This window comes from Ostrea edulis, chromosome 2, assembly GCF_947568905.1.
Source record: "Ostrea edulis chromosome 2, xbOstEdul1.1, whole genome shotgun sequence".
Lineage (NCBI taxonomy): Eukaryota > Metazoa > Mollusca > Bivalvia > Ostreida > Ostreidae > Ostrea > Ostrea edulis.
The window spans coordinates 3,894,220-3,918,115 of record NC_079165.1 but is presented as its reverse complement, the minus strand read 5'-3'; the positions used below and the strand labels follow the sequence as shown (position 1 = coordinate 3,918,115).

At 35.9% G+C, this 23,896-nt stretch overlaps 1 protein-coding gene across 2 annotated transcripts in view; it reads left to right on the top strand.

Annotated features, from left to right (window-relative positions):
* Positions 1–10,700: 10,700 nt before the first annotated feature.
* The window catches only part of LOC125679697 (sulfhydryl oxidase 1-like), a 27,564-nt gene continuing 14,368 nt past the window's right edge, over positions 10,701–23,896 (top strand). Inside the window, exons 1-4 of one of the 2 annotated variants that reach the window (XM_056157350.1) lie at positions 10,701–11,069; positions 17,106–17,206; positions 21,310–21,461; positions 22,846–22,936. In XM_056157350.1, coding sequence (XP_056013325.1) covers positions 10,838–11,069; positions 17,106–17,206; positions 21,310–21,461; positions 22,846–22,936 — 576 coding nt within the window. In that variant the 5' untranslated portion in view covers positions 10,701–10,837. The remainder of the gene's footprint in view (positions 11,070–17,105; positions 17,207–21,309; positions 21,462–22,845; positions 22,937–23,896) is intronic. The other variant, XM_056157351.1, reaches the window with a different exon arrangement.

The following is a 23,896-nucleotide window of genomic DNA, read 5'->3' as shown; positions in this document are numbered from 1 at the left end:
CGAGCGAAGCCCATTAACATCTTGCAACACGACTTATAGACATTTTATCCGCCTCTTTATTTAACGCGGAAAATATCATGCGATGGATGTAAACAGTTACATCATGACGTCATATTAGCTGCAATTTTCTTCTTCTTTCAAACCAAGCAAACACAAAACGTTTAAGCTATGAGAAATCTTGTCTGGAATTTAAAAACGTTTATGGTACTTTCTAAACAATCTAATTAATTTAATTACGGGATTGTCAATGAAGTATACCGCAGTGACGGCGACATTTTTCCAGAAGCATTATGGGTGATACTCATCTTTTTTCAACTGATGTAGCCTGGTTCCCGAGGCCTTCCGATGTGCAAGCACGAAGGCCAATCTCTCACCAGAGGGCGTTACGCTACGCTCCACAACAGTGAAGCTTGCGTAGCGCGCCCTCTGGTGAGAGAATGGCACGAAGGCCAGGCACTCACTGTCGAATGGATTCTTCCACTGATCAAAATCCAATATGGCGGACTCAATGGTAAGTAATGGGAATGTACGTAAATGAGCGTATCATGACTTAATTAGCTGTGTCACTTTCGATTTTATGTCATTAATTGCCACAGACAGACCTTAAGAAATGTATAATACTTGGTTTTCCATATGACACGCTTGTTTGATATAGTCTTATCCCTTTGTTTTCAAGCAAGTAGGTGATTCGTCAACTCGCATATTTTTCACGTGTGTTAAATTAAATCTAACCGTGTCACTTCGTTTTTTCTACTATTGTTGGGTTGCATAGGGTTGCTGGTGAAGATATAGACTGAGTTTTATAGATGACACGCACCAGTTTTCCTATTTCGAACCGGCAATTTCAGATTCGCTCGCTATTAGGTCACCATGACGTCATAACAGTTTCCGAAACGGACTAGGTCTACGTGTTTAAAGGGTGAAATGGTAGGGTATACTAAATTTATTTTGAAAAATATTTCAAGTATTTAGTTTGATGTTGATGGATTATATCAACTGCTTTAAATACACAGTTCAAGAAAACTACACATACGTGGAAGAGGTTAACTTGTCTGTGCATCGCCATGTTTGTTTACATGTGTATCGATCTCAGAATGCAGATGATTGATTTATATTGAATTCAGTCGTTTATATTGATTAATTTTCATGATTTTCCGCTAATCAGTTATTATGTATGAAGGTACATCGTAGAATAACGACCTCGGCATTCCTTCGATTGATTGTAATGATTGATTGTATCTTATTTAATAACGTCCCTCTCGAGAATTTTTCACTCATATGGAGACGTCCTCAATATCGGTGAAGGACTTCAAATTTAGGCCTATGCTCGGCGCTTACGGCCATTGATCAGTGAGGGGTCTTTAGCGTACCACACCTACTGTGACACGGGACATCCGTTTTTTAAGCGTCATCTCCGAAGACCTGTGACATTCATACCTGATGCCGAGCGTATTGGTGATGGAACTGTTACTACCTGTTTTAACGACTTCGATCTGTCGCGGCCGGGATTCGAACCCCGACCTTCTGCATGTGGGGCGAACGCTATACCTCTTGAACATCGGGGCGGCATTTCTTTGATCTTTGCATTAACCGTTGTAGAATTTTGATCCAACATCGATCTGTAATAGTTTTATACCTTCATGTAAGACAGTATCAAATGCTTCTCTGACGTCAGTAACACAAACATGCACAATCGTCCATCCTTCTGAGAACAATAAAATTCAAACTGTTCATTGAATAAACATGTTATCCGATGTTCTTCCCGTCTTAGAGAATTCCATTTAACAACCATTAATGATATTGTTTTACTGTAAAAACGTGTCAAGTCTCCTGTTTAATATGCTATTAAATAATTTCCCAATGGCTTTATAGTAATTTTTATGCCACGATAATTGTTCGTGTTGTTGGTGTCGCCAGATTTATGTAATAAACAGTTATATTTCCTCCAGCTCATTAGTTAGGATATAACCCATGTGACAAACAAGCACTGACATTTTTTCCCCCAAAGAGCATTGTAACTAGATTTGAGATATTATCTTACCCAGGTGATTTGTTGCGCTTCAGAAGAGATATTGCTTCAGGTAGTTCTGCTAAAATCAGAAAGTCTTCATATCAGCAGATGTTGTTCTTCGTCAGGGATATGTTGAAGGAAAGTCCATTGGTCGGAAGACAGTCGTATTTTGCTACATATCACAGATGGACGAATGCGTGTATGGCGGGAACCTAGAAAGCTGAACGAAATATTGTAGAGACGATTCCGTTTGATGGTGGATCAGTTATGGTGAGGGGCTGTTTCCTATGACTGTAAGCTGAATCTTATCACAGATAGGGGTATGTTAATGTACAAAACTAACAAAGGAACATTCTTGTTACAAGTGCTGTGCTTTATTTTGACAATCACCCTATTCTATTTGACCAAGGCTAGTGTGCGAGATCACATCGTGCTGTGCAGGTTTTTTCGCGTAGAGAGTCAGTTGAGACACTAGAATAGCCTTCTCGAAGTCTAAATTTGAACCCTATTGAGTACATTTATGAAATCACTGGGTGCCGAGTTCGTTGAAGGACACCGTCAATTCAAACATTAGATGAACTGACACAGGCACTGCATCAGTAGTGGCGAGCTCTTCCACAACATCAAACTCAGCGTTTGATCAGAGGCTATAGAAGACGCTGTCTGGAGTTCGTCATTCATTTGAATTGAAGTTATACAAGATACTGAAAAAAGACGTGTTTGGGTTGAGGTTTACAACATGTTAACCTTACCTAACGTCATTTAATTGACAATATACATTTGAATCAAAAGATTGAGACATAGTTATGTATTGTCAATTTTCCTCAAACTGTCACATCTTCTTATCTTTGAACAAGAATGGCAATGGATACATTTACTGATGATGTTTTATGTATATAGAGGTCACGTGATGCTGCTGGGGAAAAAAAGTAACGTCAAACATGAAAACTATCATAAACTCTTTGAAGTTGATTTTAAAAAGATGCTGGAGTTCCTCATCGTCAATATCTTCGTAGTTTTTACAACAATCTGTTGGAATTCCCATGGGCACAGAATGTGCTCCTTTATTAGCTGACCTGTTTAATATTCTTACGAGGCAGAATTTATTCTAAAGTTTCTACATGAGAAGAACAAATTTCTTGCTCCACATTTACATATGTCGACGTTTTATCTATTAACAATAATCATTTTCATTCATATGTCGATTCGATATATCCCAGTGAACTAGAAATAAAAGACACCACAGAGTCTTCCACATCTGCTTCATATTTTGATATTTTATTAAACATGGATGTTAATGACAAACTAACTTCACGACAAACGGGATGAGTTCAGCTTCTCCATCGTCAACTTCCCATATACATGTAATATATTCCATTATCAAGTGCATATGGTGTTTATGTCTTTTAATTTATTCGATACGCAAGAGCTTGTTCTATATATGACCAATTTTGAATAGAGGGAGGCTACTGACAAATAATTTGATGTTACAAGGGTGTCAACCGTCTCGTTTAAAGTCAACCTTTTGCAAATGTTATGGTCATTGTAAGTATATGGTTTACCAACATAACCTGTCATTGGGTCAAATGCTGTCTGGCGTGTTTTATATCGATTGTTAGGCAGTTCTTGGCACACTGATTTTGACTACTACCTGATCAAGATATAGGGATTACGGTGGGTGTGACCGGTCGACAGGGGATGCTTACTCCTCCTTGGCACCTTATCCCACCTCAGGTGTATCCAGTGTCCGTGTTTGCACTAGTTTTAAGTTTGTATTCTTTATAGGAGTTGTAAGATTTATCACTGTTCGATATCGTCACCTTTTCATTCATTGGATAGTGTGAAATTAATCATAGTTCGGCTTAGAGAAAAAAGGCTGGTTTTGCAATTTTTTTTCCATGTATATACTGTTCAAAGAAAATAGTAATGTAAGATTGTTTGAACTGCTGGCAACACTGAGTTGAACAACTTACAATGTTGTAGGTTCTAGAGATTTAAAATAAATACTATAACTGGATATATATGCAATAACATACATGCATATCTAAAGAGTCCGACTCACTGTCTAGTTTGCTCGGTATGTGAGGTGAATAAGTGATAATCTATGCATAATGGCGATGTAAAACGTTTTCCATTGTCGTTAATCAACTGCCATATCCAACAAACTAGACAGTGATTCATATCCTCATATTAGCATTTGAACACAGGTATTCGACGTTTTAAATATCTATTTAATTTTAAAGTTTGTCTTCCTATAAAGAAAATATTTTGTTTATAGGAAGGCAATTTATTTTATTATAGATATTTAAAACGTCAAGTGTCTGTGCATTTGAAATGAAAATATAAGATCTAGATAGTAAAAGCACTGCCCAATCAAAATTGAAATACATATTATGGCATTCCATGTTTATTTCCGTTATCCCCGCTCCGACGCCATTTTCTGCATGTAAGTGAGAAATATACACCCAGTCGTGTCTAGGGGGTGGGGGTGGGGGGTAACACTGAAGTTTCAAAGAAAACAGTATTCATAAATATTACAAGAAAATTACGGTTAATAAAGAAATGAGCAAGTGTTACCCCCTGCCAACATCCGATACAAAAGGGGGCAATAATGTTACTATTTCAGGCACCAAAGCGACTAATGAACCCTTGGTGAAGTCAATGATGTTTATCCATAACGGTCAAAAAAGTGCGATTACAACACATAACACATCCATGGGCACTCGTCACTCTGTTACACGGGGCATTCTTAACAGCAGAAAATAAAAACAAGAAGGTTGACGCAAGTTTAATTTTTTAAAAGTACTAAATATACACAATGATGACCTTGACATTTTCTGGCATCACGTGGTCTCGTAAAGTTCTGTCAGACAGTATTCCAATCCATCACGTTCCATTTCTGTCTTCTTCAAAAAAGATTTAGCAGTCCGTTGATTAATTAATTCTTATCTATTAAGGAGCTTCCGAGGATATTTTTAAAAGTCAACTAGTTTTATTGATAATGAGTTCCGTTTGATAATTCATCACAGATCATGGTCATTATGCAAACTTCACAACGCGCCCTCTGGTTTCAGAGCAGCCTAGATTGCTCTATCTTGGTCATTTTAGAATTCCAGATTGGTTGTAGCAGTATGAATGATGCCGTGTTCAAACGGTGGGTCAAAGAAAACTCTAATATGTATTTACATGTAATACAAATCACGTTCATACGGTAAAATAGGTAATGCATATATGTATTGCCCCCTCTGTTATTCCGAAATTTGTCGTGTGAACGCAATGTTTCCTATAAATACTGGAGATGGGTAAATGCATGTACATGTATACTACAAAATATTTAATTAATTTTTACTGTACAATGCCACAGCATGTCTTGAAGATCTAACCCCCCCCCCCTTCCGTCAAAGGATAAAGAAAACAGATAGTCAACACTCATGATAATCGAACAAGAATTAGCATTGCAATTAACACAATTTTTTATGGCAAACGGGATGATTTCAGCTTCTCTATCGTCAACTTACCATATTTATGTAGCCAATATTCCATCATCGCATTATATCTCTCAACTCATTCAATACACGAGAGTATGTTCTGCATATGATCAATTTTAAAATCGAGGCAGGCTACTAGCGAATAAGTTGATGATTCATGGGTTTCAACAGTCTCATTCAAAGTCAGCATTTCGGATATACCAGAGGTGGGATGCTGTCTGACGTGTTTCATATCGATTGTTAATTCGTTCTTGGCACACTGATTTTGATTACGAATAACCCCGTTTAATTGATCAAGATATAGGGCTCATGGTGGGCTGATTCCACGCACAAGTACTCTGAATTTGAAATAAAGAATATGCTAGAGTTCCCCATTGACAATATCTTCGTGGTCTTTGGTGATCAGGTCTTCCAACAGTCTGTTGGAATCCCATGGGCACGAATTGTGCACCTTTGTTAGTTGACCTGTTTCTATATTCATATGATGCAGAATTTATTCAAAAACTTCTACGTGAGAAGAAAAAAATCTCTTGCTGTGGCCTTCAATTCCACATTTAGATATATCGACGACGTTTTGTCTATTAACAATAACTTTCATTCATATGTCGATTCGATATATCCCTGTGAGCTCGAAATAAAAGACACCACAGAGTCGTCCACTTCTGCTTCATACATAGATATTTTATTATAAGTAGACATTAACGGCAAACTGACTACTCAACTGTATGACAAACGGGATGATTTCAGCTTCTCCATCGTCAGCTTCTCATATTTATGTAGTAATATTCCATTATCACCTGCATATTGTGTTTATATATCTCAACTGATTCGATACGCAAGATCTTGCTCTGCGTATAGTCAGTTTTTTAATCGAGGCAAGCTACTGACAAACAAGTTGGTGGTACTGGGATTTCAACAATCTCGATCGAAGTCAGCATTTCGCAAATTCTATGGTCGTTATAACGATTTAGTTCGTCAATACATGCCAACTCTTACTCAAAGGTCAACTTACTAGTAACTGGTAGATTTGAATGCACTACGCAATTTCGTATTCACGAACGATATCACCGAACACGTGTCTGAGGTGCTCACAATTCGGCAAATAGCTTCAGCACTGAACATTGCCTCTGCGACAGATACCGAGATAAAACGTACCTGTATCCCGCCAGAAAGAAAAATTTAAATGAAATGTAGCTGCATACAAAATTTAGCATAGACTGTCTGTAGATCTGTTAGACATAATGTTGATCTTTGAGGGGGTGTTAAATAGAAACGAATCAAGGCTTCCGGAGAAAGGTACTGAAAATGAAGGCAGCTCTCTGTGGGGAAAACAACCGCCCGGGACTCAATTTATTTCCCCTAGAGAGTTGTGCAGTCCTGCAGATATTTGGTGAGTGGGTTTATTTATGTTGTATTTCCAAATTCATCAGTATATATTTGTTGACCAATGCGGCATCACGTGGAAATTTGGGTTAGAATAGATCTTCAGTTCCTTGCTTGTCGTAAGAGTCGGCTAAATGGGGCGGTCCTTCGGATGAGACAGCAAGTGTGGCACAATAACGATCCCCAGGTCTTCCTCCTCAAGGGTCGTAAGCGCCGAGCATAGACCTAAATTTTGGCGACCTTTCACCGGCAATGGTGACGTCTTCGTATGAGTAAAGTATTCTCGAGAGGGACGTTAAACAAAATAGAATCAATCAATCAACGCGGCAGCTCAGTCGGCAGAGCGCTTGCTTTGTGTGTAGGAGATCCTGTGGAGCGCCAAATTTATGTAAACTCGTGTATTGCTCTCATGAGTTGAATTGAATCAATTCAATTATTGCGCGCAGTAATTGAATTAATGCGCATATCAATTCTATTTATGAGAGCAATAATTGATTTGATGAGCGCATTAATTCAGTATTGATGGGAGCAATAATAGACTTGATGCGCACAATTATTAATTCATTGGAAGAGGGCAATAATTCCATTATACCTCCCGTCGATTCAGCAGAATAACCAATGCTATCAACTCAATCGATTCAGCAGAATAACCAATGCTATCAACTCAATCGATTCAGCGGAATAACCAATTCTATCAACTCAATCGATTCAGCAGAATAACCAATGCTATCAACTCAATCGATTCAGCGGAATAACCAATTCTATCAACTCAATCGATTCAGCGGAATAACCAATGCTATCAACTCAATCGATTCAGCTGAATAACCAATGCTATCAACTCAATCGATTCAGCAGAATAACCAATGCTATTAACTCAATCATTGCGCACAATAATTCAGCAGAATAACCAATGCTATCAACTCAATCATTGCGCACAATAATTCAAAATTGAAGACACTATTAAGTATTTAATAAATAGATGTCTAATTCAATTGTTGCGCTCATCCAATGAATTGATGATTGGCATCTTAAAAAAATTAAAGGTATCTTCACTTATTTGAGTTTACTAAAGTACTAAATTTAAAATTAAATCATCGCACGTACGTATTTATGAGGCTGTACGTAGTGTCATACGTTATTTCACCCGTTTTCACCAGAATTCAACCGTCACTTATCCATTTTAAGTGACATTAGACTTTCAGATCGCCGGTGGTCTTATCTGTGTAAAGCTGTGTATTTTGTTACAATAGTATTGTGCTATAAGTTTAAGAGAAATAAAAATATCGAATACATCTCAAGTAAGTTGTTGTTTCTACGCTTTTTCAGTCTTACTCGTAAAAGTTAAGACCGTTGCGTCTGAGTAATATACATCATGTTGGGATTCCGCTGACGTGCATGGGACTATTTATAGACGCCTAACAGACGTACACTATATAATTTATGCGTACCCGCTATATTTACTTTTTAAATAATCTCTGTTTTCTTTTACATGCAAATGTTTTCAAGTGTGTAATCCAGGGAAAATTAATAACTTTAAAATCTAATCAATCTGCTTTAAAGTAATTTTGTACAAAAACAATGCATGAACATCGGATCATACAGCTTTAACGAAAAGAGATTGAATAATTATGAATGATTTGAAACAAGATAAATGTTTATCAATAAAGAATGATGAAAATAAAATTGTCTGGTAAATGATTTAAGGCCGATCTTTTTGCACTTGAAACTTTTATGAAGAACTACTCGTCCCTTGATAATTTTCTTTAAAAATCCAATTTTCTAAAAATTTCAGCGGTATAAACGATTAATTTTATTTCATATCTTTTTAAAGAGAAAATATAAAACTATTTATCGTTTTAAAACATGTTTTCCCATAGACTTCAATGTAAAATTCAAGGTGAAATAAATTTTAAAAGCTGAAATCAAAATTTTGCAAATTCCTATAGTGTGATATTTATGGAATCCGGATAGGGCCACGTAGTTCACTATCGCACCATCGCATCATCGAGGTTTGGGTCGATGGTGCGATGGCGCGATAATGCGATGACGATGACGCGATGGTGCGATGACGATGACGCGATGGTGCGATAGCGCGATGACGATGGTAAGATGGCGCGATAATGCGATAACGATGGTGCGATGGAGCGATACTGCGATGACGCGATGGTACGATGATGCGATAACGCGATACCGTTATTGCGCCATCGGTATCGCGTTATCGCATAATCGCCATCGTACCATCACGTCATCGCAGTATCGCTCCATCGCACTATCGCACCATCGTTATCGCATTATCGCGCCATCTTACCATCGTCATCGCGCTATCTCACCATCGCGTCATCGTCATCGCACCATCCCTCCATCGTCATCGCATTATCGCACCATCGCACCATCGACCCAAACCTCGATGATGCGATGGTGCGATAGTGAACTACGTGACCCTATCCGGATTCCATAGATATTTCTATTTGATAAACCCTTCAAAATTATACCATGGTTACAAAAATCACACCATTCATTTATTAGATATTAGATATATTTGTTGTGCATTGAATGCCTTAATGTGGTGCTCCATAGCTATGTGACCCTGAGCGCTAGTAAAGTTTTAAATTCAAGACGTTTTACCTGAAGCTTGTGAGTGAAATATTCTTGAAGGGATATAAAAGTTCAAACAATCAATTATATGCGTTGAAATTCATGACTTAGTTCTGATGGATAAGTGCATGCAACATGATTGCTCTCACGCATATTTAATCATTCCGAATGAACCGCCAGAATGACTAATCATTCCATATGTTACTTAAAAATAAATTCTTCTGACATATTGGGTTTTGCAAACAGGAATGTCGCGAATAACGAGATAGATAGTCACGTCTTAATTAACAAATGTACCCGAGCAGTTAGCTTGATCGATTATCAGTCTTCCACCCTCGTGTGACGTCATACGATTGGCAAAATCATTAATTTATCTAGATTTATACATGAGAGGAATATAAATTCTGTTGGAGTCTTTTCCAGTAGTCATTGTTAAAAATCTTGTTTAACAAGTATTCAACCAATAATGCTGAACTAGTAGTGTGAGAATGTATAAAATGATTAATATGTATCTTCATTACTATTACTGATGATTATGTGAATATGGAAAAAGAATAAATTATTAAAAAAAAAAAAAAATTATGTTTGAAAATATTGAATCGAAGGAAAACAATTCTATTTTCATCGATTCTTGTTTCAAATCCGTTACTTTTCACAGACATTTTGTATGTTTTTATAAAAATACCATTATATAACCGGTTTTAGGAAAACTGGTCTATTTTCTGACGTTGATATATGATTCTGTTTATGTATGTCTAAATTAAAAAAAATATACTCTTGTTATCTTTGGGAAGATTTATAGTGTTACAGTGTACCATATATATTCTTCTGTACCCCCCCCCCCCCACCCCCACTCTTGACACTAGTGGTCTCGCAAAGTCCCCGGGGGTCACGATGTGTACAAATTGAAATATGATCTAAGTGCGCTAAAATCTGTAAATCAAAATTGTAGAAACTGGTCTTGATGCTGGGGCAATTTTTAGGCAGAAAGTTTGGTCACGGTAAAATTCCATGTGGCAGACAATAATTTTTTTTAAAATGGATAGATGCAAATAGCTGCCATTAAAAACTTATCAATCATTACCTTTCTTAAAAGAAAAAAATACATTGTCAAAAATGCAATCAAAATGTTCTAAGCTTTTAGTAAATTTCAAATAAATAGATTTTCATAACTGGAATTCAAACGAATCATTCATTGTTTGATTTACCTAATTTGTTGTTACGCTCTCCTAAATTCGGAGGTAGAAAAAGCGAACAGGTGTTTTGACGCTCGTCGGTATTTACTTTTTCACAATCTGGTAATATGTTGCTCGTTTTGGGGTAATACTTAGCCGTTCTGTCGCAGTATGAAGGCTGCGATATGTCACTATCAATGTGTCATTTCTCGATTTACCTCTTTCTCGGACTGATTTCTACCTGTTCGTCCTTGTTGTACAATTCCACAGATGACGTGATCATCCTTGACAATTCCTCGTTCTATAGAACGGTTTTGGGATCACAATTTGCTTGGAATGTTGAGTTATATAATAGCTGGTGTGGACACTGTATTAACTTTGCTCCCACCTACAAGCAGATCGCTAAAGACACCAAAGGTAAGCTGGCGGCTAGCGCTCTGTTAGAAATCATCCATAAGGTGTTAGTTCCTTAAGTTTCATTCATATTGATGGGAAATTGAATAATTTATAGCTATACTATCACCATATGAATGCACAACGTGCTATACGGCAACTTCATCGGACATGTTATATTTGTTCTATTTCATTGATACCAAAAAGCTAGGTCTGTGACTCCCGCTCATGCCTAGAAAACATACTCATATTTCAATCACAAGTAGAATCTATATAAAAGTGAAATATGTGTTTCTCTTCTTCAATTTCTTGTTATGAATTTTTTTTATTGAAATGTCAGATGATGTAATACTGTCTGTTTGGCCAATATGGCCCAGACTGAAAAATGCAATTTAAGTCCCAAGATTTAACAAAAATTAGCCATTAATTATTCAATTTTCTATTAATATGACTGAAACTTTGGGAATATATGCCTATAACTAAGTATGAACTGACATCCATTAGGTCTATTTTAATGCTATTTGGTGTTTTGGTTTTTGGGGTGGTTTCTGTATCATTCTACTTTTAAGTGATTTTCGTTTTTTCTGCAAATTCCATGGACCCTAAAATTATAGATAAATAGAAGTGTATATATATAGGTGAGTTAAAGAACAGTGGTATGTAACAGTTATCTTATGTTGTATTGAATCATCCAATGAGACTTTCTGTTTCAAGTTGAAGGCAGCACTGTACAAGACTTTGTTGCTTTTTAAATCTTTACCTGATCAGTCAGACAAAACTTGTCAGCTCCTACAAAATCTAATTAGCCTTCACCAGGGTTGTCTATGTGGCCAGATTTTTAAATCTTTACCTGATCAGTCAGACAAAACTTGTCAGCTCCTACAAAATCTAATTAGCCTTCACCAGGGTTGTCTATGTGGCCAGATTTTTAAATCTTTACCTGATCAGTCAGACAAAACTTGTCAGCTCCTACAAAATCTAATTAGCCTTCACCAGGGTTGTCTATGTGGCCAGATTTTTAAATCTTTACCTGATCAGTCAGACAAAACTTGTCAGCTCCTACAAAATCTAATTAGCCTTCACCAGGGTTGTCTATGTGGCCAGATTTTTAAATCTTTACCTGATCAGTCAGACAAAACTTGTCAGCTCCTACAAAATCTAATTAGCCTTCACCAGGGTTGTCTATGTGGCCAGATTTTTAAATCTTTACCTGATCAGTCAGACAAAACTTGTCAGCTCCTACAAAATCTAATTAGCCTTCACCAGGGTTGTCTATGTGGCCAGATTTTTAAATAAATGCAGACACTTTATTTTTTGTTATGTTTCCGTGTACTTCATCTGCTTTTCTTTCACCAAACATTTTTTCCATATTTTGCTGATTAAAATCAGACCCCATACTGAACGATAGGATGATGAGTATGGGGAAATCGGACTGAATCTGGAACTACCGTAAGCACTGTAGGGGGTCTGATTAAGTGATTTTTAATCAGACTGAATGTTTTGTATCTTTTTTTATTTCTTGAATGTAAAATATCTTATACAAAAAGGACTACCGGTATAACATCAAACTTGTATGTTGAAATATTCAATTGTTGTCAAAGCTAGAGAGAACGGTACCTTTTATCAGCACTTAGTCAAAAGAAATGCTACCAATTATTATAAAAGCATGTCATCAAAGTATTAGATTATCTTTGATGAATCTACCTTAAGAGTTGAACATTTTCTTTGTATCTTCAATTAAGCTACCATAAGAATTTCTGTTCTTATGTTTTGTTTTGATCTACACATCACAGATGATTTGATGATATTGTAATTTGAAGTGAACATGCAATAAAGAGCTTGAATGTCTGTAACTCATCTAAATGAGCATATACTTTATTGAAGCTCTGTGCATGTAATGGGAGACCTAGAAATAAAGACTATATAATTATACACCAAGTATCATGGTTTATTTATATACAACATGACATGGAAACTCTTCATGAGGAAATTTTTTTTTGGGCGATATTTGTTTGCCCGATCAGAATTCAGAATTATTGTTTCTACATGTGGTTCGATGAAGTAGTTCCTAACATTGACCTTGCAAAAGTATTTTTGTAAAAAATTTCGCATATTGTGTACATCTGTTAATGAACAATAGAAAATAAGAGTACAAAATCATATTTTGTGTATATATAGTATGATTTTCTGCTAGTCTTCCGTGGGTTTTCAATACTTGTAAGTCTTCAAAAAGGCAGGGCTGTCTTGATATATTTGCTCATGATGAGCTCCCTCCAATGATTAGACATTGGAGTCATGTGATTTGCTTTGCATCTGCTGAAAAATTATGAGGATTACCCATAATGCTTCTGGCAAATTGGCATCACTGCGGAATGCTTCATTACCAGCCACGTAGATTTTAAAAAAAATGAATTGTTGGGAAAATACTACAAACATTTTTGAATTCCAGACAACATTTTGGTGTGGAAAGGATACAATGTATTTCGATCTGTTTAGTCTTTGTCAGAGAGATAAATAATGGTTCAGGCTTTTGGCGAAGGAAATTCATTTGTATATTTGAAATGTTCAAAATATTTCATATATTTAACATTTTACTTGAGTGTAGTTAAATCTCATAAGTGTTTTGGAAAATTTTCTTCAATAAAATTTCTTGTGTTATCATGATTTTGCCAGTTCCCACTCCTAGTTTGGATATATATAACACAATCACCATGCATGAATACATGCACGTATACCACATATGATATAACATTATTTATTGATTTTTGCTACAGTGCAGACTTTGTAGGAGACAGAAATAGGACAGTAATACTGCATCCCCCTCCTCATGCTTGGTAATTTTAACAGGAAATCAAATAAGTTAAGCATGTTAAAAGTTCTGATGAGCAGAGTGCAATTCAGGAAAGAAGATCCAGGAAGTTTACATTTAAACAATAATTTCTTTGTTGTATTATCGGGTGATGAAGGTAGCAAACCGTGCAGAAAGAATTCGTAAGTACCCGCATTAGCGGGTTGTGAATTTTTTTCTGCAATGATTGCTACCTTTATCAACTGATAAAACAACAAAGAAAGACATTTTATTATTTTTATTTTTATCTAAACATAAACAAGATTTAAGTACTAAAATATATCGTTGAACATTTTGTTACTTTAAGCAGAACAACCAGTACAACCTGTCCCTTCGACCTTGACGACACTCCATTTTTACCATTATTTGGTCATGATTTCGCAGACATTTGGATTGAACTAGTATGCAACAAACATGTATTCATTGTCTTTGATGAAAGCAATGTCAATTTCAAAAGAAATATAAGGGAAAAGATTCAGCGAACGTAAATATACTGCCTCCAGTGACATCAACCAATATATTACCTCGTATCATGTAACGATACCAAGATTGTTAGTCACATCAAATTAATGTAATAATGCATTTGTTTTGTTATTTGTAAAAAATGAAATGACAATTTCATGAATATGTTTACCGTTTAGTAAATTAGGGACCGGTCACACCACAATTTATAATCATGATGATCATTCTTGAATTTTCATCGACATCTTGTATTTATTATGTGGTGAATTCTTAAAGCTGTCACTCGGAGAAGAAGGACATTAAATATTTCATGAATAATATAGATCAATTTATACCTCTGTTTTATTGCAGTACTTCAATATTCTACCATAGCAGTAGCCATCTGTCTTTTCTCATGACTAATGACCTGTGCAGAGTATTTTCTCTGCAATGCTAGGTTCATTTATAGAGAAAACTGTACACCGAGCAGGTGCCCCTAAGTATCTGTATACGTGTGTATCTGTTGATATTAAATTGTACGTCATGGAAATGTGTTGCCTGTAAAATTCTATCAAATCAACAGTGTATTTATCTTCTTTATTCATGATGTTAAGTGTTCAATGATAAAAGATGACACAGCCTTTTATCCTCAGATATGATCTGATATTTGTACAGCTCAGATCTTAAAGAGGCAATAGAAAGTAATACACCTGGATTATAAGACTTATAGGGACAGCTTGTTGCTTTTCTAAACTTTTTTTTCAAAAATGATGAAAATGGATACTAAATTTAATATGTTTTTATAAGTAAAATTTATGAATTTCACTGCACGGAATTTAATTTTTTTTACCATGATTTCTCAATTTTGTGACATTCAGTGGGAAAGCTATGTATAAAGTTATATAGGAAGGGGCAAAATATCACAATTTTTGAACATCATAGAAAATATACGAGTTCCTATAATTATAATCTAGGAATTTAATAGTTGTACTAATTACAACCACAATAAGCCAAAACATGTATACCAAGTTTGTCCAGCCACCTTAGAGATATTCTTTTCTTGAATGATGCCTGTTTAAATTTGTTTTGTTCATTGTTTTTATTGCATTTTTTATTTTATTTAATTTTTTTAATTGTATGAGGAACCACACATCATCTAAAGTCACATAGCTGTCAAAGTATATGAAATATATATCAGACATTTTTGAAATGTTGTGTAATTGAAATTTAATTAACTACCCAAAAAAGGGTTTGTCTTAATTTGTACTGCTTCTTAATAAAGACAAAAGCAGTTTAGGGTTACATAAATTGATAATTCAGTGTCCTTGAACTCCACTGTCTGTGAAGTAATGGATGCCATGCTTTCCATCACCGATCCGTCGTAGACATTTAAAATGTCACCTCGTCTTGTTGTTAATGTTATAATTTCCTTATCTGAATAAAATGATGATTTGTCACAAACCCTGGGGTAACTCAGCAACTCTGATCGATGATTTTCTCTCTTTTACGAAAAGTACACTAAATATTCAAATGTAGTTAATTGTTGTGGGTTTTTTTTTTTGTTCAATCTTTTTTCTTTTCTTATTCTAAATTATCATTTGAATTTCACATTACATTGATATAAAAGATTTTGATGTTTTTAAACTTATTGATTATTCAAATTTGGAAGCAAACTTTGCTTTAAAATTGCTTCAGGATAAACCATGAGATATTTTTGCATAGATGTAAATAAGGTTAATAATACTAAATGAAAATTCTGCATAATTTGACAAATCATGACTGATTTGACAGGAGATGATTATAATCTTTTGACTTCAAGCCTTAAATTCCAGGTAGCTGATATTAAATATATAAAATATGAAATTCAAACAAGTGGAACGATCTTGTATTCTGTTATGATGTTGCTATTTTTCACACAGCTGTGAATCAATTAGCTGAATATAGAATCATGGATTAATTAACATAAGATGCACTCTGATTCACATGCTGAAAATTTTTAGATTTCATTTAAACACGGTGTCGTGGTAAAGTCCAGAATCGGGGATTTTTAATGCCATTTCAGGTGTGAGTTCCTTGCTAATCACGTAATTAGACATCAGACTATTTAGATATTATACTAACTTTTTCAAATCTTTTAGGGGAAAGTCTGAAATATCTACCATAAAATGGAGAAGGTGAAGGTAACGAACAGGGATCAATTCCATAATGCTTAATAAAAAATACAAAATTAAGAGTATAGAACAAACCTGGACACCTGAACATACCAGAGGTGGGATCAGGTCCCTAGGAGGAATAAACATCCCCTATTGACCCTGTTAATTCAATAAAGAATTGACAGGTGTTATCATAACATAGAATTGATTATTAACAAACTTTGATAAAGACTAGAGTTCATTGATAAAAAAGATAATTCATAATACGATAAAAAAAATTACTGTTCATCAACAGCGACTTTGCATTGTTATTGACAAGTAGAAAATAAAAGTGCTAAATGAGATTTATTGTTAATTAACAATGAATGAAGGCAGCTATAATTTTTTGATAGACTTCTTTGCTTATTTAATTTTAGAATTGCCAATATAGCATTACAATTTGCTTTGAGGGATATCCAAAGACATTTCAAACAGAGAGCATGAGTCTAGGCAAATTTAATTTGACCTTTATTTGGTGTACACAATTAGACAACAACTTAGACAAACGATGTGGTCTATGGGTCACATGTTTAAGGATCACCGTGTGTTATAAACATGTTTCCATGGTTTCTTTTTCAGGATGGCAGGGTGCCATAGGAGTGGCAGCCATCGACTGTTCAGAGGCACAAAACCAGGCCATCTGCACTCACTACAATGTGAGAGGGTTCCCTACCATGCGGGTAAGAATTAAACAGTTGAAATATATATTAACTAGGATACCTCTGGAGGGGGTTCAGAGAGACTGGACATGTAAGACTGGTGGCTGTGACTGTGTGTTTAGTAGGGGTGGATCTAAGGTATGACTAGGAAACTGTATGTTTACTAGGGGGTGGATCTCTAAGGTATGACTAAGGAACTGTATGTTTACTAGGGGTGGATCTCTAAGGTATGACTAAGGAACTGTATGTTTACTTAATTACTAGGGGTGGATCTCTAAGGTATGACTAAGGAACTGTATGTTTACTAGGGGTGGATCTCTAAGGTATGACTAAGGAACTGTATGTTTACTAGGGGTGGATCTCTAAGGTATGACTAAGGAACTGTATGTTTACTTAATTACTAGGGGTGGATCTCTAAGGTATGACTAAGGAATTGTATGTTTACTAGGGGTGGATCTAAGGCTTGAAGGATTGCCATCACCAGAGTACAGTACTGCTCAAAGTTTTCAGCTGCATTGATGGATATCACAATTATACAGATGAACCTTGTTTTCATTAATGTATTTTAACCTCAATAACTCGAACTCTCAGATATCTAAAAAAAAAAAAAGTATTAGTCCCATTGAGTTCAAGATAACAAGGTTTGACTGTATTTATTCATCTCGAGAATATTTCACTCAAACAAAACCACATGGGCTGTATATAGAAGTAATCAGGTGTCTCTGATAGACTTCAGTCAACACAGAAATGGAGAGTTCTTAAAAATCCATGTGTATACATCTGCCATGATATGAGATTTATGTTCTGTATGTGTTAACATCTGCCATGATATGGGACCTATGTTCTGTGTGTGTTCACGTCTGTCATGATATGGGACCTATGTTCTGTGTGTGTTCACGTCTGTCATGATATGAGATTTATGTTCTGTGTGTGTTCACGTCTGTCATGATATGGGACCTATGTTCTGTGTGTGTTAACGTCTGTCATGATATGGGACCTATGTTCTGTGTGTGTTAACGTCTGTCATGATATGGGACCTATGTTTTGTGTGTGTTCACGTCTGCCATGATATGGGACCTATGTTGTGTGTGTGTTAATGTCTGTCATGATATGGGACCTATGTTCTGTGTGTGTTCACGTCTGTCATGATATGGGACCTATGTTCTGTGTGTGTTAATGTCTGCCATGATATGGGACCTATGTTCTCAAATGACCAAACATTTACTAACTGCTTGTGTCTCCCTGGCCAGTTCAGGGTATTTAATGACCAGCTCAAGATATTTGATGACCAGTTCAGGATATTTGATGACCAGCTCGGGATATTTAATGTTCCGTTTAGGATATGTGATAACCAGCTGAGGATATTTAATGACCAGCTGAGGATATTTAATGACCAGTTCTCATGATCCACCATTCATGTGAAGCAAGCATTTCTCCAAATAAAACTTAGAACTATCATGCTGGTCTCTGTTTTAATTGAAGAGTTCAACAAAATTTACAGTTGTGATTGAGACAGAAGTTTGTAAAGTGACCAGGAAGTGCTATCCACAGCTGTGTTTACAATGCCAGAAGAGCTGCTCTTCAAACGGTCATAATTTGTGGATTGTATATAGTTTAACGTCCCTCTTGAGAATTTTTCACTTAAATGGAGATGTCACCATTGTCTGTGAAGGGTTGCAAAATTTAGGCCTATGCTCGGTGCTTGCGGCATTTGAGCAGGGTTTGTTATAATTTAAGAAAGATTTCTTTAAGTTTGTTGATACTTAATAAAAGCTAAATGCATATTTAGGAAAAGCAGAAAGGAGGTACCAAAATTATGAATTTTGCAACCCCAGGGTTTTGACTCGAGGACAGGTCCAAATTAGTCATAATGTGTTAATGTTGCATATATTATATTATGTAAAGCCTTTTATCAGTACAAACACTTTCGTTGGCATTTAATTTTTAAGAATACATCTTGTTTTATATTTTTGCTGAATATTTGATTTTTTTTTTCTTGATTTCATAGCCCTTGGGACTAGTGATACTTTTAACTAAAATTCAGGTGACCAATAAGGCCTGTGGGCCTCTTGTTTACTGACAAAAATCATACAGAAAAGTACAGGACTGGCCCCGGTCAATCCCAACTAGCTAATTACTATTGTATATATCTTTGTCATGGGAGAAATCAGAGAAGGTCAACCATGGCTTTAGGTGTGAATACATACACTTAATTCACAGATTCTTTCATCTGCCGGTAAATATTCTTGTCATCCATTGAATGATATTATCATCGATGTTCAGGAAGCTTAATCCAGACAGCTGATAAATTTCTGTCTGCGACCATAAATACCAAAAACACAGAAAACGAGTTCTAATGAAATCTGAACAATTGTGTTAATTTCGCTGATAAGATTACGATGTCCCCTAACAATCTGCATCATTTTCTGATTTAACGGATTGGTTTTTGCACTGTGTATACATGGCTTTTTTTTCTGGTAAAACTTTGACATAAGTGGGAACAGTTGGTTGTTGGCAGGATATAAATGGCAGGATATCTATTGAACGCTGAACCTGCTGACATTGAGTCTGATGAAGCCCAATCTTTATAGAACATTTTAGTAACGTGTAGGACTGATGGGTAATTCATATCCATTTTATAACCACCATCTGGCTTGTCTAGGGGGAGATGATGTTGGTATTGATTTTGTAGAAATTAGGGGAATGTAACAGCATATACTGTGTGGATAATCCATGTAACAGTTTATATTTTGATTGCTGTTTGTCATTGTCCTTTGTTGTTAACAGGTGTGTACAAATGAAAACCCAGGCCCCCATCAAAGGGGAGATAATTCAAAAATAGTCAAATAGGGTTATTTGAATTTTTTAAGGATCATCTAAAAGAACTATCAAAGGAGAAAAGCTGAAAGTCGCATGAAAGCTTCCCTTTGTATTGAACAATAGATTCAGGTTTGCACAAATCTTTGAGTTCTGGGACAAGGATAGGAAACCGCTATTGTTGTTGTTGTCTGTTCCTTATATTTACATGCAGGTGTACAGGTATTGTCCACACTAGTGGGCCCCCTTCGAGATAGCTGGCTAGCTGCACACATGGCAGATCTCACCTCAGATCTCCATTATTTTTATCATGAGGGTTGGCAGTAGAGAGTTTCCACTCTATGTGATCTCTCTCCGTCAGCTCTCTCCCAGATATCATTAGCCAACCTATTCCATGCCTTCCAGAAACTTATAAATTGAGAGCACACTTGATTGCACTGCTGGATCTGACTACATGGCTGTACCAGCGGAGTCTTTTCTCCCTTAACATGTGTCTAGGTCCTCAAGACCCAGCAGCCCCAGCGATTCATTTGACTGCACAGTGGCCATTGTGTTTTAAGTTTTCTTCAGAATATATTCTTTAAGAATGAAAAGGGTAAAATTTGTGATATCGTAAGCATCCTTGTGTAGTGTAGATTCAAGTATTTCTCGTGTACACACTACAGTGCTAAACATAAACACACAGAGTAACCTTGATTCTATCATAACCTGGGGAATGTGGCAGTCTATAATCAAGTTCATGTATCAGATACTGTATACACAATGTCAAGGACACACATGGGTGGCCCTGGAGGGAAAACCAAACTGCAGATATAAGTACAGTAAAGCATGATCATTATGAACATGCTTATAATGAATTCATGCTTTTAATTAATTCACGCTTATAATGAATTCATGCATATAACAAATTCACATTTATAATGAATTCATGCTTATAATGAAATCATGCTTATAATGAATTCACGCTAATTGCGAAGTGATATTTATTTTCTTATGAGGGGAAAATAACTAATATTGTATTGGATATAACAAAATTTGGTAATATATATATATATATATATATATATAAATTGGAACACAGTACATAGGAACAGTTTATTCACACTATATCCACTGAATGAGGGGTGGGGCCATAATTGGAATTTTGTTTTTCATGGGGAAAATGCAATTGTGCAGGTGAGGATTGTGGCCCACATGCCTCTTGTTTGTGAAATTGACCCCTTTTTTGAATCTTAAACCCTCCACTCCAAAGGTAATTTGTAATGGTGAATCAATAAAAAGTCACATCTCCATGCCTCCATTTTCAGTTAATACCCCCAGGAGCACGTATGGATGAGATGGGTGTGGATTATTACAGCATCGACCAATCAGAAATTGAGGAAATCATGATTGATTACCTCACTAACCTGACCATTATGAATAGATTACCCAAAGGATGTCCCTACATGATGCCTCTCAGGTGAGGAAACAGAACTGCTCTAAAAGGTGGAACATTCATTACTTTAATTCACATATTTCCAAAAGTAGACAGAGTGAATATTTTGTGGATGTTCAAAACTTGTTGCTCCTGTTACTGTATGATGGGTATTTTCTGCGGGTGGAAATTTTTGTGATCCGATCCCTACTAGGTAGTAAATTGTATTCTGTGTTTCCGATTTCTGTGGTTACATTATACCTATCTATACCTATATGTATCAATATATATTTATATATTTTTTTGCGATTGTAATTTTTGCTGATTTTTCCTATTCACAAAATTCCTCAGAAAATACCTGTTATACAGTATTTCATTGTTTGACAGTTTGATGGATCATTCTGTGTACACATTGGGGGCAGGGGGGTGGAGTAATTCACATACACAGTTTATAGGTGATAGGGGATCCAACAAAATAATGTGGTGGATTATTGCGAAGTGGATAGTAGAATTATCCAGTCTATTAAATGATTGCTTTAAAAATATCAGAGATGGACTTCATTGACACAAATATTTGATTGATGAGGATTAATCTTTAATGTATGGTAGATGAAATATGAGTTTGGGTGGAATTTTGTAGTCTTATGAAAGAAATCTTTCACTGCAACTTCACCATCTTTGAAGACATATTTTAAATTTTTATGGGTAGTGGAAGGTTCAGGGGGATGAAAATTTTGCCTTCAGAGAGTGACCATAGTATATCAGAAACACATCTAGTTATTAGCTCACCTGAGCTGAAAATTCATGTGAGCTTTTCTGATCGCTTGTGCGTCGTCTGTCCGTCCGTCTGTAAATGTTTTATATTTTCGACTTCTTCTCTAGAGCCACATACTGGGCCAATTTCAACCAAATTTGACAAAAAGCATCATTGGGTGAAGGGCTTTCAGTTTCTTCAAATGAAGGGCCATGCCCCCTTCAAAGGAGAGATAATCACAAAAATGCAAAAATAGGATGGGGTTATTTAAATATCTTCTTCCCAAGACCCACTGGGCCAGAAGAGCTGAAATTTACATGAAAGCTTCCTGACATAGTGCAGATTCAAGTTTGTTCAAATCATGATCCCAGGGTTAGGATGGGGCCACAATAGGGGATCAAAGTTTTACATAGAAATATATTAGGGAAACTCATTAAAAATCTTCTGAAGAATTACTGGGCCAGAAAAGTTTACATTACACGAAAGCTTTCTGACATAGCACATATTCAAGTTTGTTAAAATCATGCCCCCTGGGGAAAGGAGGGGGTCACAATAGGGGATCATACAAATATATAGGGAAAATCTTTAAATATGGGCCAAGGTGACTCATGTGAGTGATATGGCCCATGTTATTATGTGAAGTAATGCAGCATGATACTCACAATATGCTTTCAGACACATAGAAAACATCTGGCAGTCGGCTAAAGAGGAACACAAGCATTTGGCCCTGGTATTCGAGGAGGAGGGGTCTTATTTAGGAAGACAGGTAATAGGAATGTTACTAAGTTTGTTCTGGTCTGAGAACGACAGAAATTCTGATGAGATTGAAAACGATTTGAAAATTATTCAAATGACAGAATTCAGAAATATTTTAGATGCAGTAGTGTATTTCAGAAGAGAGGAGAGCTAGGAGCTTTAAGGTCCAGAACAGCTTAAATCAATAAGTTGACAATGACGCAACCCCCGCCCATGTGTCTTTTTGAAAGCGATCAGTCATTTTTCTAAAAATTTATGTGTAGTTGAACTTTGTCATTTTTGAACATGTCTTGAATAGGCGGTACCAATTTTTGTAATCAACTCTTCTTACAGCATTTATTTGACATCCTTCAGACCTTGTACAGCTGTTATGGAAGCATTGAATTGTGCATGTGTCTTTTTGGAAGTGATCGGGCATTCTTTGAAAAATTTACATGTACATGATGTATGTGTTTTATAAGCATTGTACCTACTTTGTGTAACCAACTCCTCTCCCAGCTTTTACTTGACATTTATCAGATCTTGTACATTATAGGTATTATAAAAACATTGAAGATATACTTGTAACATTTCAAAAGTGCTTCTGTTTTTGGTTTTTTAAATTCTACATTTGATATGTCAATTTTCCAGTATGTTTCGTACTGCTGTCTCTATGATAGATAACATATTTCAAAGCAACCTGGCCATTTCTGTTCTTGAATCGATTTTTTTGTGATATGCTTTTGTGTTTCACAATGACACCATAATTGGTGTTGAAGACTCCACCAAGTTCAAATAGAAATTGAATTAAAAGGGTTTTTGTAAAGATAGCTGCAGATCTGTAGCTCTCTGGGAAATAATGGTACAGACTTGCAGGTCTGTAGCTCTGGGAAATATTGTCTGCCACGATATTTTCCAGAGCGATACAGATCTGCAGTTATTATAAAGATTGACATTTGACAATTTCCAGTGGACAGAAATGTTACTCCTT